Source organism: Dermochelys coriacea, chromosome 11 (genome assembly GCF_009764565.3).
Source record: "Dermochelys coriacea isolate rDerCor1 chromosome 11, rDerCor1.pri.v4, whole genome shotgun sequence".
NCBI classification, from domain to species: Eukaryota; Metazoa; Chordata; order Testudines; family Dermochelyidae; genus Dermochelys; species Dermochelys coriacea.
The window spans coordinates 41,489,795-41,503,077 of NC_050078.2; the positions used below are offsets into that span (position 1 = coordinate 41,489,795).

At 37.7% G+C, this 13,283-nt stretch overlaps 2 protein-coding genes across 8 annotated transcripts in view; one reads left to right on the plus strand and one right to left on the minus strand.

The window, feature by feature from the left end:
• Positions 1-13,283, plus strand: part of PDK1 (pyruvate dehydrogenase kinase 1) — a 28,751-nt gene that overhangs the window by 12,686 nt on the left and 2,782 nt on the right. For 3 of the 7 annotated variants that reach the window (XM_038422412.2, XM_038422413.2, XM_043505295.1), the window contains 8 exons: positions 2,238-2,309; positions 3,172-3,356; positions 3,667-3,762; positions 4,040-4,117; positions 9,402-9,478; positions 10,367-10,465; positions 11,768-11,878; positions 13,162-13,275. In XM_038422412.2, the coding sequence (XP_038278340.1) occupies positions 2,238-2,309; positions 3,172-3,356; positions 3,667-3,762; positions 4,040-4,117; positions 9,402-9,478; positions 10,367-10,465; positions 11,768-11,878; positions 13,162-13,275 (832 nt within the window). Of the gene's footprint in view, positions 1-2,237; positions 2,310-3,171; positions 3,357-3,666; positions 3,763-4,039; positions 4,118-9,401; positions 9,479-10,366; positions 10,466-10,727; positions 10,864-11,767; positions 11,879-13,161; positions 13,276-13,283 lie in introns of those variants that run through there. The other 4 variants (XM_043505293.1, XM_043505296.1, XM_043505292.1 and 1 more) reach the window with 4 other exon arrangements.
• LOC119863665 (neurabin-1-like) overlaps positions 10,174-13,283 on the minus strand; it is an 89,375-nt gene continuing 86,265 nt past the window's right edge. Inside the window, exons 20-21 of the transcript XR_006277994.1 lie at positions 12,105-12,233; positions 10,174-12,021 (exon numbers count right to left, since the gene is read on the minus strand). The gene's annotated coding sequence lies outside the window, so the exon portion shown is untranslated. The remainder of the gene's footprint in view (positions 12,022-12,104; positions 12,234-13,283) is intronic.

Sequence of the window (13,283 nt, forward strand, 5' to 3'; positions counted from 1 at the left end):
CTTCCTGTATTCTGGAGATCTCTCCTTCTCTAACTGAGCAGACTCCCTCTTTTAGGAAGTACCATTGCTGATCTGAGGATCAGGTGGCTTCTTGATGATCACCTGGTAAGCCAGTCTAGACCTGGCACAGGTCAGGATGAGCCCCATCCTCTTTAAAGGGCTAATGCATCATGTGACAATAAGCATGTTACTATGTGTGAACTGGTTTGGGTGAGGGGAGGGGTTTGCCTTCAGTGTGTGAGTGTGTGTTTAGAATCTATCCTCCACCCAACCCCCACTTACTTCCCTGCATAAAGATGATTTATTGGATTTTGAGGGGCAGGTCTAATTTTGCACTTTAAAACATCATCTGAAGAATTTGACTTTAAGATCAGCCCTGCAGGAAACAAATCATCATAATTTTCATCATTTTAAATGTAGCCGCTATACTGAACATTACTCACTTAAAAACCTGTCGAAGAGTCAGGAACTCCTGGGGGAATTCTGCACCAAAAAATAAAACTTTGGTGCCAAAAATTTAAAAATTCTGTGCACAATATTTTAAAATTCTGCATATTTTATTTTTCAAAATAACACAATATAATCACACCAGTTTCAATTATTTTGGTAATTTATTTCAAAATACCTATCAAGTATGTCTGTAACAATATAGACAACAAAAAAAGTTCAGAAAATGTTTTGGACATATAGATTCCCTACTAGATATATTAATACATAATTTTGAGTAATAATTCATTTAAACTACAACAAAGAAACGTATTTTCCACACTCCTCAGAAGCAATGCAGAGGTTTTGGGGAGTCAGGGGTAATGGAGGAGCTGAGGGAGAGTAATTGCTGAGAAGGAGCCTGGGAGTGAATGTGGAGGGCTGTTGAGTGTGGTTGGGAGAAGTATGGAAGCAGGGGTTGGGTGTGGGGGAGGGATTCTTAAGGAGTTGGGAAGCCTGGCTGACCCCTAGCCTCCCCCATTCAGTCAAACACATCTGCCCATGTCTCCATGTGGCCCTGCACCCCCTGCCCTCATCCTCATGTATCCCTCACCCCACTCAGCCACCCCCTACCCCTCTCCCCATGTGGCCCTGCATCTCCCTGCCCCCTGATGGTCCTGCATCTCCACTCCCCCCACCCCAGTCTGTCCCACAACTAGTCCTTCTGAACCCCAGTCTATGAACCCCCTGCAGCCCTGTGTGCCCCACTCTGTCTATCCTCCATATCCCATCTCCCCTCATCGGTCCCCACAAGCATATCACTGTGAGAAAAGCAGCCTCTGCTCTCTCCCTATCGCTCTTAGCTGCTACGGTGAGATGGCTGCCCTCTATTTTGCTGCCACATCAGACCCTGGTGAGTGAAAGGTGTAATTGCAGCGCCTCTCCAACAGAATGTATTTTCTGTGGAGAAAAAAAATCTGCAGGGGACATGAATTCTTCGCATGTGCAGTGGTGCAGAATTCTTTCAGGAGTAATCAGGTAGAACTTAGAATGAATTTAATGAGTGTTAAATTCATGTGAAAGTGAAAAATTGACAGGGCAGCTGCTCATATAATAAAATACAAATGTGTCAATTAAGCAGTTACATTATTGAGAGGCTTACGGGAATGCATTTTATTGGGAAAGTCGCTTATTTCATGAATTTATTTAAAAAAGCAGAACAGGAAAAAACATTTTAATGTATATTATAGGAAAACTGACTTATTTATGAGTTATCACAGCCTTGAGAAGCAGTCTGAAACTTGTGTATGTACAACCCTGCACCTAAAAGGTGTTTTAAATTGGCCAGGTAAATAGAACACTATGTTACAACTTGTTCATTGTAAAAATTCAAACTTGGCATACAAGTAGTTCTCAAAAAAGCTATCAAAATGGAGTGCAAGAAAAATATGACTAGCTTCTTCAAGTGTGAAAAACATTTTAAAATGATTTTGAGTTTTAATGTTTTTTTATCCATTTGAATGATTTAAAATTTTTAACACCTAAAAAAAAAAAAAAAAAAACTTTTGGCATGAGAACAAGCCAAGGTATTTTCAGCATGTAAGATATTATTTTGAAAGTGCCTGAAAGTAGGGGCTAGTAATGAAAATGCCTCTTTAACCATAACTATAACATGACTGTTGTGGGTCTATGCTATTGTTCATGATTACAAGCTAACAAATGTTAAAAGAAAATTGTTAATGTCTTCACAAAATAGAAGATCTGAATGGAATATCATGACAAAAATCTAGCATACAGGATTTATGTTTTAGGTATGTTCAGAGTCTTCAGGAAATCCTTGACTTTAAGGACAAAAGTGCAGAAGATTCAGAAGTTATTCATAGGTAAGTGTGGTTTTTAAAATACTTTAAAATATGTATATTTATAAACAATGGCAATTGATGATTCAGATGAAGAAAATCTCTAAGGGTATGTCTACTCAGCAATTAGACACCTGCGTCTGGCCCAAGCCAACCGATTTGGGTTCGCGGGACTTGGGCTGTGTAGACTTCCAGGCTTACTTTGGAGCCTGAGTTCCGAGACTCTTCCACTTCGCAGGGTCTTAGAGCCTGGGCTCCAGCCCAAGCCTGGAAGTCTACACAGCAGTGAAACAGCCCCACAGCCTGAGCCCTGTGAGCCTGAGTCAACTGGCAAGGGCCAGCTGTGGTACTCTAGTTGCTGTGTAGACATATCGTAAGGGCCTTGACCTTTTAGTAATGGATCATAATCCATCATATAACCCACAATTTTTCACTAAATCAAGAATAATGTTTTGTTTTTGATTTACCAAATGTATAATTCTGGTCCTCAAAACTCAGTTTCTGTGAAATTGTAGAAATTGAGAGTGAGTAGAATGGTGTGGTTTAGATAATGGCACATGCAACCTTTTACTCTTAGTTCAGTTCAGGTCACCAGTGTCTGAAGGTAGTTGCCATATGACAGTCACATGGTGAGCTCTGCAAACATTGTTGGTCTCACTTCAGTTCTTACTGAAAAATATCTATCTATCTATAAACCCCCCTATTATATATGGCACCCTTATTAGTAATTTCAGTTTAAATGAGGGTCAAGAGTAACTATCTTTTTCTGCTAGAGTGGTTCTATGCTATATCAGTAAATAGTGGGCTTCACTTTCCTTTGCTGACAGGAATTTAATGAGTGTTAAATTCACTTGAAAGTGAAAAATTGACAGTTCATTAATGTTAGGTTTACAGATACTGTGATAACAATCCGGAACCGACACAATGATGTAATTCCTACAATGGCTCAAGGTGTGATTGAGTACAAGGAAAGCTTTGGTGTTGATCCAGTGACCTGTCAGAATGTGCAGTATTTTTTAGATCGTTTCTACATGAGTCGCATTTCAATCAGAATGCTCCTCAATCAACACTGTAAGTACTACTGTTACAGGGGAAAATTCATGAATGGAATGTGTTGGTATTTCTTACATTTATCTTTAGGTATTGATTATTTACTTGAACATGCTGCTTACAGCATCATCTTGATCCATTTGGAAACACCTATGTATGCCTATAAAGCATTTTTTTTTTTGTCATCTGCAAAGCAAATGAACCATTTTTCTTTAAGAATGCCACAGCCAGAAATTATAAACTATGCTTATTCTGTTTCATTCAGCAATGCTGAAGACATGAAAATTGTGAAATTGCATTGTCTATTAAATGTTATTTTCTTTGTTGGCAGCTTTGCTGTTTGGTGGAAAAATTAAAGTTAATCCAGCTCATCCAAAACACATTGGAAGCATTAATCCTAACTGCAATGTTGTTGAAGTTATTAAAGGTAAATTCAGGCAGACCAGCTGAACAAGAATTTTGAAAAGGTACATAAAAATCTATAGAGAACTAATATAAATTAGGTGGTTCTTGTATCGTACTAATATCCTTACGTAGAGCAGCAAACTCCAGTTCAAATTTAATAGGATTTTTAAACCAAAGGTCCACAATAAGAGTGCAGAATGTTTTTGGTGGTTGTTCTTGTCAATAAACTACAAAACATCTGAAAAAAGGAGGGAAATGTATTTTTTGTATTTACATTTTTCTGTTTTGATTTCCTATAGATGGCTATGAAAATGCTAAGAGACTTTGTGATTTGTATTACATGAGCTCTCCAGAACTTGTGCTTGAAGAGTTGAATGGTAAGTGTGTGTGGAAATTGGGGATCCTCCTCTTTCAAATGAGGAGCATCAGTCTGAGCAGAAGGTATTATGATAGTTTTCCACTGTTGGTCTAACACAGCATCTAAGGTCTTCGAAAGGTGGTTGTTACCATAGAACAGTGGTTTTCAGCCTGGGGTCAGTGAACCACATCTAAGATTTCCACTCCATTTGGACCTCCATTTGAAATTTTTTAGGGTTCTGGAAATGGAAAAGGTTGAAAGCCACTGGTCTAACAACTTTTAACAGCCCTGTTCCCCCTTCCCCAAGATCTTTTGTATCTCTCCCCACCTTTCAGTCTTTTCAGTATGTCTACAGCTTTCTCATATGCTCATCCTCTCTGTGCCTTTGTCTTATTTTTCCCTCCTAACTCTTTTTATCTGTACAATTCATAGATCCAGTCAGTATTAAAACTGTATTCCAATTTCTCTTTTTCATTGAGCTATCAACTACTTGATTTATGGGTCCAATTAGTTACTTAGATGTGGCCATGTAAACAAGTATTTGCACCCCAATTGTGACAAAACAGCTTTTGAAAATTTGACTACAAGCATTCATACACAGATGCAGCAGAATTCTTATTTTTTAAAACTAATTGGGAATTGGAGTTCATAAAATCAAAAAAATTAATGAAATTGAACATCTCAAAATTACAGTGGGAACAGTGCATACATTGAAATATGGTGCACAGGATCACATTTTTTAGTCCTTCAGACCCCTGCAAAGCAATTTCCAATGCAATAAATGCATTCAAACGCAAAGGAATGTTGACTTGCTTTTTATCAATATCATTTTTGTTACATGACTTTGGTTTTTTTTCACCATTGGGAAAAATGGTTTGTATAAAAAGTCATCTGTAAGATTGGCATTTGTAAAATTGAGGTTCTGCTTACAGAAATATTCACGTGTATGCGTATATTAAAGTTACTTGAGCTCATCCAAAATATAGTGGTAGCATTGATCCAAACAGCAATGTTTTTGAAGTTATTAAAAGTAAATTCAGGCAGATCTGCTAACAAGAATTTAGAGTGATCTAAATTGCATCTACAAATAATTGCATGAACAAAAATACACCCCCTATTTATGCCTGCAAAAATGAGGGCACACAAAGGAAAACCTGATTTAAGATTGGACTAAAAGTGAGGCCTTAATTATATTTTATAAGCACTTACCAGTTTTATTCTTTTGACTTTGGTAAGTTTACCATTCCATGTCAAGGTAAAATATGTTCTCCTCCATATTCCTAGCCTGAGAGTTGAATATTTGTAAAGAAAAGCATGTTAAATTGCTGCAGGTGCCTCTTAGAAACTTTGATTGTATTACGAAGTATGATAAATCACACTAGTTTACAGTGTCGTTACAGTTTGGATATACAATCATAGGAATGGAGGGCTAGAAGGGACCTAGAGAAGTCATCAAATCCAGCCTCCGGCACTGTGGCAGGACAAAGTAAACCAAGGCTATCCTTGACAGGTGTTTTATCTAATCTGTTCTTAAAAACCTGTGATGGGGATTCCACAACTTTTCCTTGGAAGCGTATTCCAGAGCTTAACTACTCCTATAGTTAGAAGAGTTTTGCCTAATTTCTAACCTAAATCTCCCTTGCTGCAGATTAAGCTCATTCTTGTCCTACCTTCAGTGGACATGGAGAACAATTGATCACTATCCTCCTTATAATAGCCCTTTACTTATTTAAAAACTGTTATCAGGTGTCCTCTCAGTCTTTTCTTCTCAAGACTAAATATGCCCAGTTTTTTTTTTTTTAACCTTTCCTCACAAGTTTTGTAAACCTTTTTATAATTTGTTGCTCTCTGGCCTCTCCCCAATTTGTCCATATCTTTCCTAACGTGTCGGACCCAGAATTGGACACAGTACTCTAGCTGAGGCCTCACCAGTGCTGAGCAGAGGGACGCTACCTCACATGCTTTACAACACTCCAGAATATTAGCGTTTTTCACAGCTGCGTTGACTCATATTCAGTTTGTGATCCACGATAACCGCGGATCTTTTTCCGCAGTTCTACCACTTGGCCAGTTATTCCTCATTTTGTAGTTGTGCATTTGATTCTCCTTCCTAAGTTAAGTATTTTGCACTTGTCTTTATTAAATTTCACTTTGGTAAATTCAGACCAATTCTCCAGTTTGTCAAGGTTGTTTTGAATTCTAATCCTGGCCTCCAAAGTGCCTGCAATCTCTCCCAGCTTGGTGTCATTTTTAGATTTTATAAGTATATTTTCCACTCCATTGTCCAAGTCATTAATGCAAATATTCAATAGTATCGGACCCAAAACTGACCCCCTGTGGGACCCCACTAGATTCACCCTCCTGGTTTGACAGCAAACCATTGATAACTACTCTTAGAGTATGGTCTTTAACTAGTAGTGCACCCACCTTAAGCTAATTTCATTTAGACCACATTTCCCTAGTTTGCTTATGAGAACATCATGTAGGACTGTATCAAAATCCTTACTAAAGTCAAGATATACTACATCTACTGCTTCTGCCCTATCCACTAGGCCAGTAACCCTGTCAAAGAAGGAAATTAGGTTAGTTTGGCATGATTTGTTCCTGACAAATCCTTGCTGGCTATTCCTTGTAACCTTGTTACCCTCCAGGTGCTTACAAATAGATTAATAATTTGTTCCAGTATCTTTCCAGGTATTGAAGTTACACTAATTGAGCTATAATTTCCCAGGTCCTCTTTTGTTCCCCTTTTTAAAGATAGCTGCTATGTTTGCCCTCTATAGTCTTCTGGGATCTCAACAGTCCTCCAGGAGTTCTCAAAGATAATTGCTAACGGTTCCGAGATTGTTTCAGTTAGTTTCTTAAGTACCCTAGGGTGAATTTCACCAGGCCCTGCCAATTTAAAGAATATTTATATAAGTTAGATATATTCAACCTGTTCTTTCCCTGTTTTGGCTTGCATTGCTTCTCCCTTGTTGTTAATATTGTTTTGAGTATCTGGTTGCCATTAACTTTTGTTCTGAAGACTGAAGCAAAATAGGCATTAAACACACCAGCCTTCTTGATGCTATCAGTTTTTATCTCTTCTTTCCCTCTAAAGTGGAGGACCTACACTTTCATCATTCTGTTGCTCCTAATGTATTTAAAGAACCTCCTCTTATTGCCTTTTATGTCTCTAGTTAGGTGTAACTCATTTTGTAACTTGGCCTTTCTGATTGTGTAGTTACATGCATGTGCTGTTTTTTGTATTCCTCCCTAGCAATTTGTCCATATTTCTATTTTTGTAGGATTTCTTTGTTTTTTTTATTTTTCAGGTCTCTTAAAAGCTCCTGATGGAGCCTTATTGATGTCTCACTATTCTTCCTATCTTTCCTTTGTATCAGGATAGTTTGCGGTTGTTCCTTTAATATTGTTCTCTTGAGAAACTCTCCTGAACTCCGTTTTCCCTCAGATTTTCTTCACATTGGACCTCGTCTACCAGTTCTCTAAGTTTGTTGAAGTCTGCTTTTTTTTAAGTCCATTGTTCTTAGTCTGCTGCTCTCACTCCTCCATGGTTTTTGATAATTCATTATCACTAACTAATATAACTGGAATTGTGTTTATATTAATTATGTGATTTAATTACTTATTGTTACTATGTTTCATACTTAGAATATATATTTTTAGATTTTGGTACACTAATTATGCAAGGTCCTGCTATGCTGTAATTATGCTTTAATATAGTCAGCTGGTTTTATGGATTAGTGTTAATTACAGGCATTAAATTCATAAAGTGTGGCCATAGTTTAATCACACTGTAATTGCAATGTAACTGCAGTGTAATTAATCATTATTGTAAAGTGTGACGGCCTTGAAAAACTATCTTTTTAAAAACAATTATTTCCCCTTCCCAATTTTATTACTGGAAATATGTTCAAATAAGATCTCAGCTTCTTCCCATTCCCTGGAAGTTGTAGGGCTCTGCACTCATTGTGTCCCATAATCTTGTTTCTGACAACTCAGTCTCTACAACAACTAATCATGACATCACAAACGCAGGATTTGGACTTCAGAAGATGAATAAGCCTCAGGAGCAGATTTGATGTTCTATGTCCAATACTTGCTAGCTCAGATTCTTCCGTGCATTATGGCTGCTCTTTGCCATTTTGGCAATGCAGCCTGGATCTAAAGCTGACACAGCCAGCTACAGGAGGATCACATCAGGGTAGGGGGAGCCTCTAGTGGAGAAGAGCTTCTAAACTTCACCCTATGGCTGGTGTAAAGTTGTGGCCAGGGATTCTCTGCACCTCAGGAATGCCTAGCTACTATAAAGGTACCATGGGCCCACAGCAGCTAGTGCATCTTACACTGAGGGATGGGCTCTGTGCCCAATGATGGAGACACAAGGGTAGTTCAAAGCTACTTTGCCCGTCCCAGATCCTGGGCCAGCAGTGCATTCTTTACCCACCACTTGCATGAGCTAAGCTGAGAACTGAGGCCCCCTATATTAAGATTTGAATCTAAGGTAAAATAGCACTGCTAGCTTGAGTGAGTGACAAGGGTAGGTCTGGCATATTTTAAGATACAATATTTTTGACTTGCTAGGGTAAACATTTTTTTTTCATATTATTTGAAATCCCAGATGGCATACAGCACTAATCTCTAACTGTAGTGTTTCATGAAGTATTGGCTGCTAAAACAGCATGGGAAAGACTATTACAAAGGTAATTAGCTTGGAGAACTGATGGAAATGTTTTTAGGGCCAATAAACTTTTCCAAGCACTGGTCCTGGATTAATGATCAAAAAAGAAGAAAAATCAATTCATGAAAATATTCCTAGTAATTTTTGTCTGTTTGTTTTAAAGAGTGATAATAAAGAGAGATTTGGAAACCACGATGAGCAGAATTATCTATAAATAGAATATTTATCAAAGGTTTCTGGATACATCAGCAGATCTTTAAATAGACAAATTAATCCAAGAACACATTGTACTGCAGTTATTGTTCAGATACACAGGTACTCAAATGCAATATTACTAGCAGAAATAGCTTTTTAAATTTATTTGTAGAAATTAATTTTAACACAAACTTTCAAAACTGTGAAAGAATATAGATTTTGAATGAGTTTTGACAAACATAGTAACAAATGTTTTCATGATTTCTATTCAACTTTTTTTTTTCATTTCCCTGTACTGTGTTTTATCAGTGAAAACAACCAAAACAAAACAAGATTCTATTTGTTGTTTGAACTACTTGGATATTGCCAAAACTAACAGTGGGCTTCCAGTATGTTGTTTAATTGATTGGGTTACTTTCTTTTCCAGCAAAATCATCAGGACAACCCATGCAAGTAGTATATGTACCATCCCATCTCTATCACATGGTTTTTGAACTTTTCAAGGTTTGTACAGTAGGGATTACAAAATCTGCATGGCATGTTTGTGTACTGAAGTGTGTATTTGCATGTTGAACCAATTTTTAAACAAACAACTTGCAAATTTGTACCTGCAATTGCAAGATTCAGACATCTAAGTTCCTGACTGCACCCACAGATCAGGTAGATATATGTCTAAATCTTATCATTTGTACACACATCACTGTGTGTAAAATCAGAGGCTTTGAAAATGTGTCCTGTATCTTAATCATTCATACAGGAATACTAAGACTTCTGTATCAAGCCACATCTCTTCAGATTCTTTTCTAACATACAGAACCTATGCATGCTGTAATTTAATCACACTATTAAAGCAATTCAGAACTAAAGCTACACTTTTTCATATGCCTGTAGACTACAAATTTTTTTTCAGACTGACTCTGATTGGAGAACCAGTGAATTTAGAACATCACACAAGACTGATAGGTGATAATTGATAGTCAGACTGTGTAAAACTTTGTTTTTTATTAACAGTTGCTGCTATTTAACTCCAATGACTTAATTAATCCTTGGAGAGAAGATGTTTCTGTGAGAATTCAGCTCCTCTCCCATTAAAATAAGGTTAACTCATGATATACATCCAAGTCTCCCCCAGTAAGACTGTAGAAAAGCCAGGCAAGATCAGACTTAATATTCCTGTGGTAAAAAGCAAGCAGGAAATATTTTTGAAGAAGAAATGTTTATTATATCTTTATACAAGTACAAAGAAGCAAAAATGGAAATAGTGTCTGTATAGGGGCACACATAAAACTGTTTTCCTAAGTTGACGTTTTAACAGCACAATTTAAAAGTTACAATAAAATCTAAGATTTGATTAAAACTACTTATTTTACTTTAATTTTAAATATTTCTCAGAATGCAATGAGAGCCACAATGGAACATTATACTGATGGAAGCATTTACCGTCCAATTCAAGTACATGTCACATTAGGCAATGAGGATTTAACTGTGAAGGTAACTGCTTTGTTTGATACTTAATTAGTTTGATGGAAAATAGTTAGTTCAGAATCTACGGGGAATATTTTATTATGAATGGGTGATGTGACACTGAGTTTGTACCAATGCTGATGATGTATTGTGTACGGAATAAGACCTCTGTGGGATTTCAGGCCTTGGGGTCAGTGATGAGTGGAAACATCATAAAGATGTCAGTCTCATGTGAATGAGAGATTGTGACATCACTTTAACCTTTCAACATATTTATTCTTTTTTGTAGCTATAATGAAAATAAACCATGTTTCTGTTCAAGGATAAAGTGCCAATTTAGGAACGAAAGATAAGCCAGATTTGTAGTTTGTCCAGACCAGGTGGAAGTGACTACTTGAGTGAGGTGCAGAACAGGTTTGGAATAAAGTAAGTCCAGTGCAGGTTAAGCCTGCCTATAGTAGGCCTTGCCTTGCAGATTTCTTTTAAGGGCAGCATTTCTCTTGTATGGTTAGTGTTGGATTTCCAAAGTTGGTTGCAGCGTATAGGTTTTCCTTAGAATTTATCTTCACATAAGTAGAAACAAATCTTCAAATTTGCTCTAATAGTAAATGAGTACTAATACATTGCACTGCTAAGTAGCATCTTTGTTCCTAAAGTGCTGGCTAAAGCACTGAGAACTTTGCACTCTTAGGATTCAATTGATATGGCCATTGCTTACTTTTACTGAACCTAACTTCCTCCACATGAAGATTAGAAATTAGAAGGAAGAAAAAAGCAGTGCAAAACATGTAAGTGGGGTGTATGGCTTCTAAGGGTATATCTACACAGTCCGCAGCAATGAATCTCCCAACTCATGTCAAAATTCGGGCTTGTGCCGCTGTGCTAAAATGATCAGTGTAGACTGTTCATGCTCTGAAGCCTAGGCTTCAGAGCCTGAGCACCAGCCTAAGCCATAACTTCAAATTACCATCTACACAGCTATTTATAGTGCAGTCATGTGAGCCTGAGTCTGGGTTGGGAGGCCCTCTGCTGCAGGCAGTGTAGACATAGCCTAAGTAATTCTGTGTAATTGTGGACAATGCTTTTGGAGACAGCATTTTGGGAAACGTCATTAACCTCAGCTGGGGTTTTGTATGTATATATTGCTGTGATTTATCAACTGATGATTTTCTTTATAAAGTCTGATCCGATGATTTAATAAGGACAACTTGAGACTGTATAGTCTTCAGACTTTTTGGACTTTATTCTTTATGAAAATCAGCTTGTTTCTCTGTTCTCTTTTTTATATACAGGAACCTAAAGTTAATAGCATGTTCATTCATTTTGTAGATAAGCGACCGTGGTGGTGGTGTTCCTATGAGGAAAATTGACAGACTGTTCAACTATATGTATTCAACTGCACCACGTCCCCGTGTTGAGACATCACGAGCAACACCTCTGGTCTCTAAGCCTTTTTTACTTTATCCTCTTGAATATGGTTGATAGTTGGGAAGGCAGAAATTACCTGCATCTTTGCACTACTATGTGTTTTGCAGATAAATGAGTAGTCTAGCAATTCTGGTGTTAAAAGTTAAAGTGCCTTTCTGGGGAAAAAAAATTGTAGACTCTTACAGCATTAAACAGAATTTGTAGCCTTAATGGTAAATAAGAAAAACACTATACTTACTGAAATTTGAGTTTTGAAATCGCTTCTTCAAGCGCTGAAGGAGGAGAGTACAAGGAGCAACATTCCTTGAACTGTTGTAGAGTTACTGTAATCTGTTTCTAGGCGAGTACAGGACTTTGAACTTAGGTCCTGGAAGCAGAGTAGAAAAGGAAATTAATTTAGGAACTTCTGGTTTTAAAACTGCCCCTTCTTCTGGATCAAGTCCATACTTGTCGTTTTGAGTGAAATAGCCGTTCAGTCGTATAATTCCGACAAGAACAAAAGTACACAGCATGTGGTCATGCTGATAAAGAGCTTACTCCTATGGTCCTTGCAAACTCCTAGTGGCTTCAATAGATTTAATTCAAGTTATTTGGTTCCAGAGATACTGTGCAAATTAACTAGTGATTAAGTGAAAGGCATATTTCTAACTTTTGGTCAGTGTTTAATTGTTAACGATTTAGGACAGGGATTTATCAGACTTTCATAGTGTAGGCCACAAGCAAAGTTGAGGTTGCCTCTTGGGCCACCTGCCCTCTCATTGGCACTCATAACATCTCAGTCTTAAGTCTCTGCCTTCTCAAGATCAGCAACAGCCAGACTCGTAGCTCCATGGGAATAGAGATAGTCATCCAATTTTCTGCAGCAAGGCAGAATACTTCCACTAGTGCTCTTGCCTTGGTACTATTACTTGCAGCTATCCCAACTATTGTGTTGAATAGCAGCCCTCAGAGGGAGGGTTTACTTTTTGCAGTCTCCAGGCTCTGCAGTCCCATCTCTTCCCCTCCCCCTAAAGAGCTAGGAATATTTTTAGGTAAATGGGTAGGAAAGGAGGGAAACTTGGAAACATTGGCATAGAGGAGTAATACTTAAGATTGGAGTCCTCACCACCTCTCTGATCCTATATAAGTGATTACTTTTCTCAAATGCTAACATGTATATCCAGTAATATGCTGACCCTAGCTGGATTTCCTCTAAATTTAAGAAGTGCAGATATTGGTCTGGTATGCTGACAGTCTGCAGATGATGCAGTTAACTCAAGTGTGTTTTTATCTCCCCTCTCCCCGCTTTTTATCAGGCTGGATTTGGTTATGGTTTGCCTATATCACGTCTGTACGCACAGTACTTCCAAGGAGATCTGAAACTGTATTCCTTAGAGGGTTATGGTACAGATGCAGTTATCTACATAAAGGTATAGTT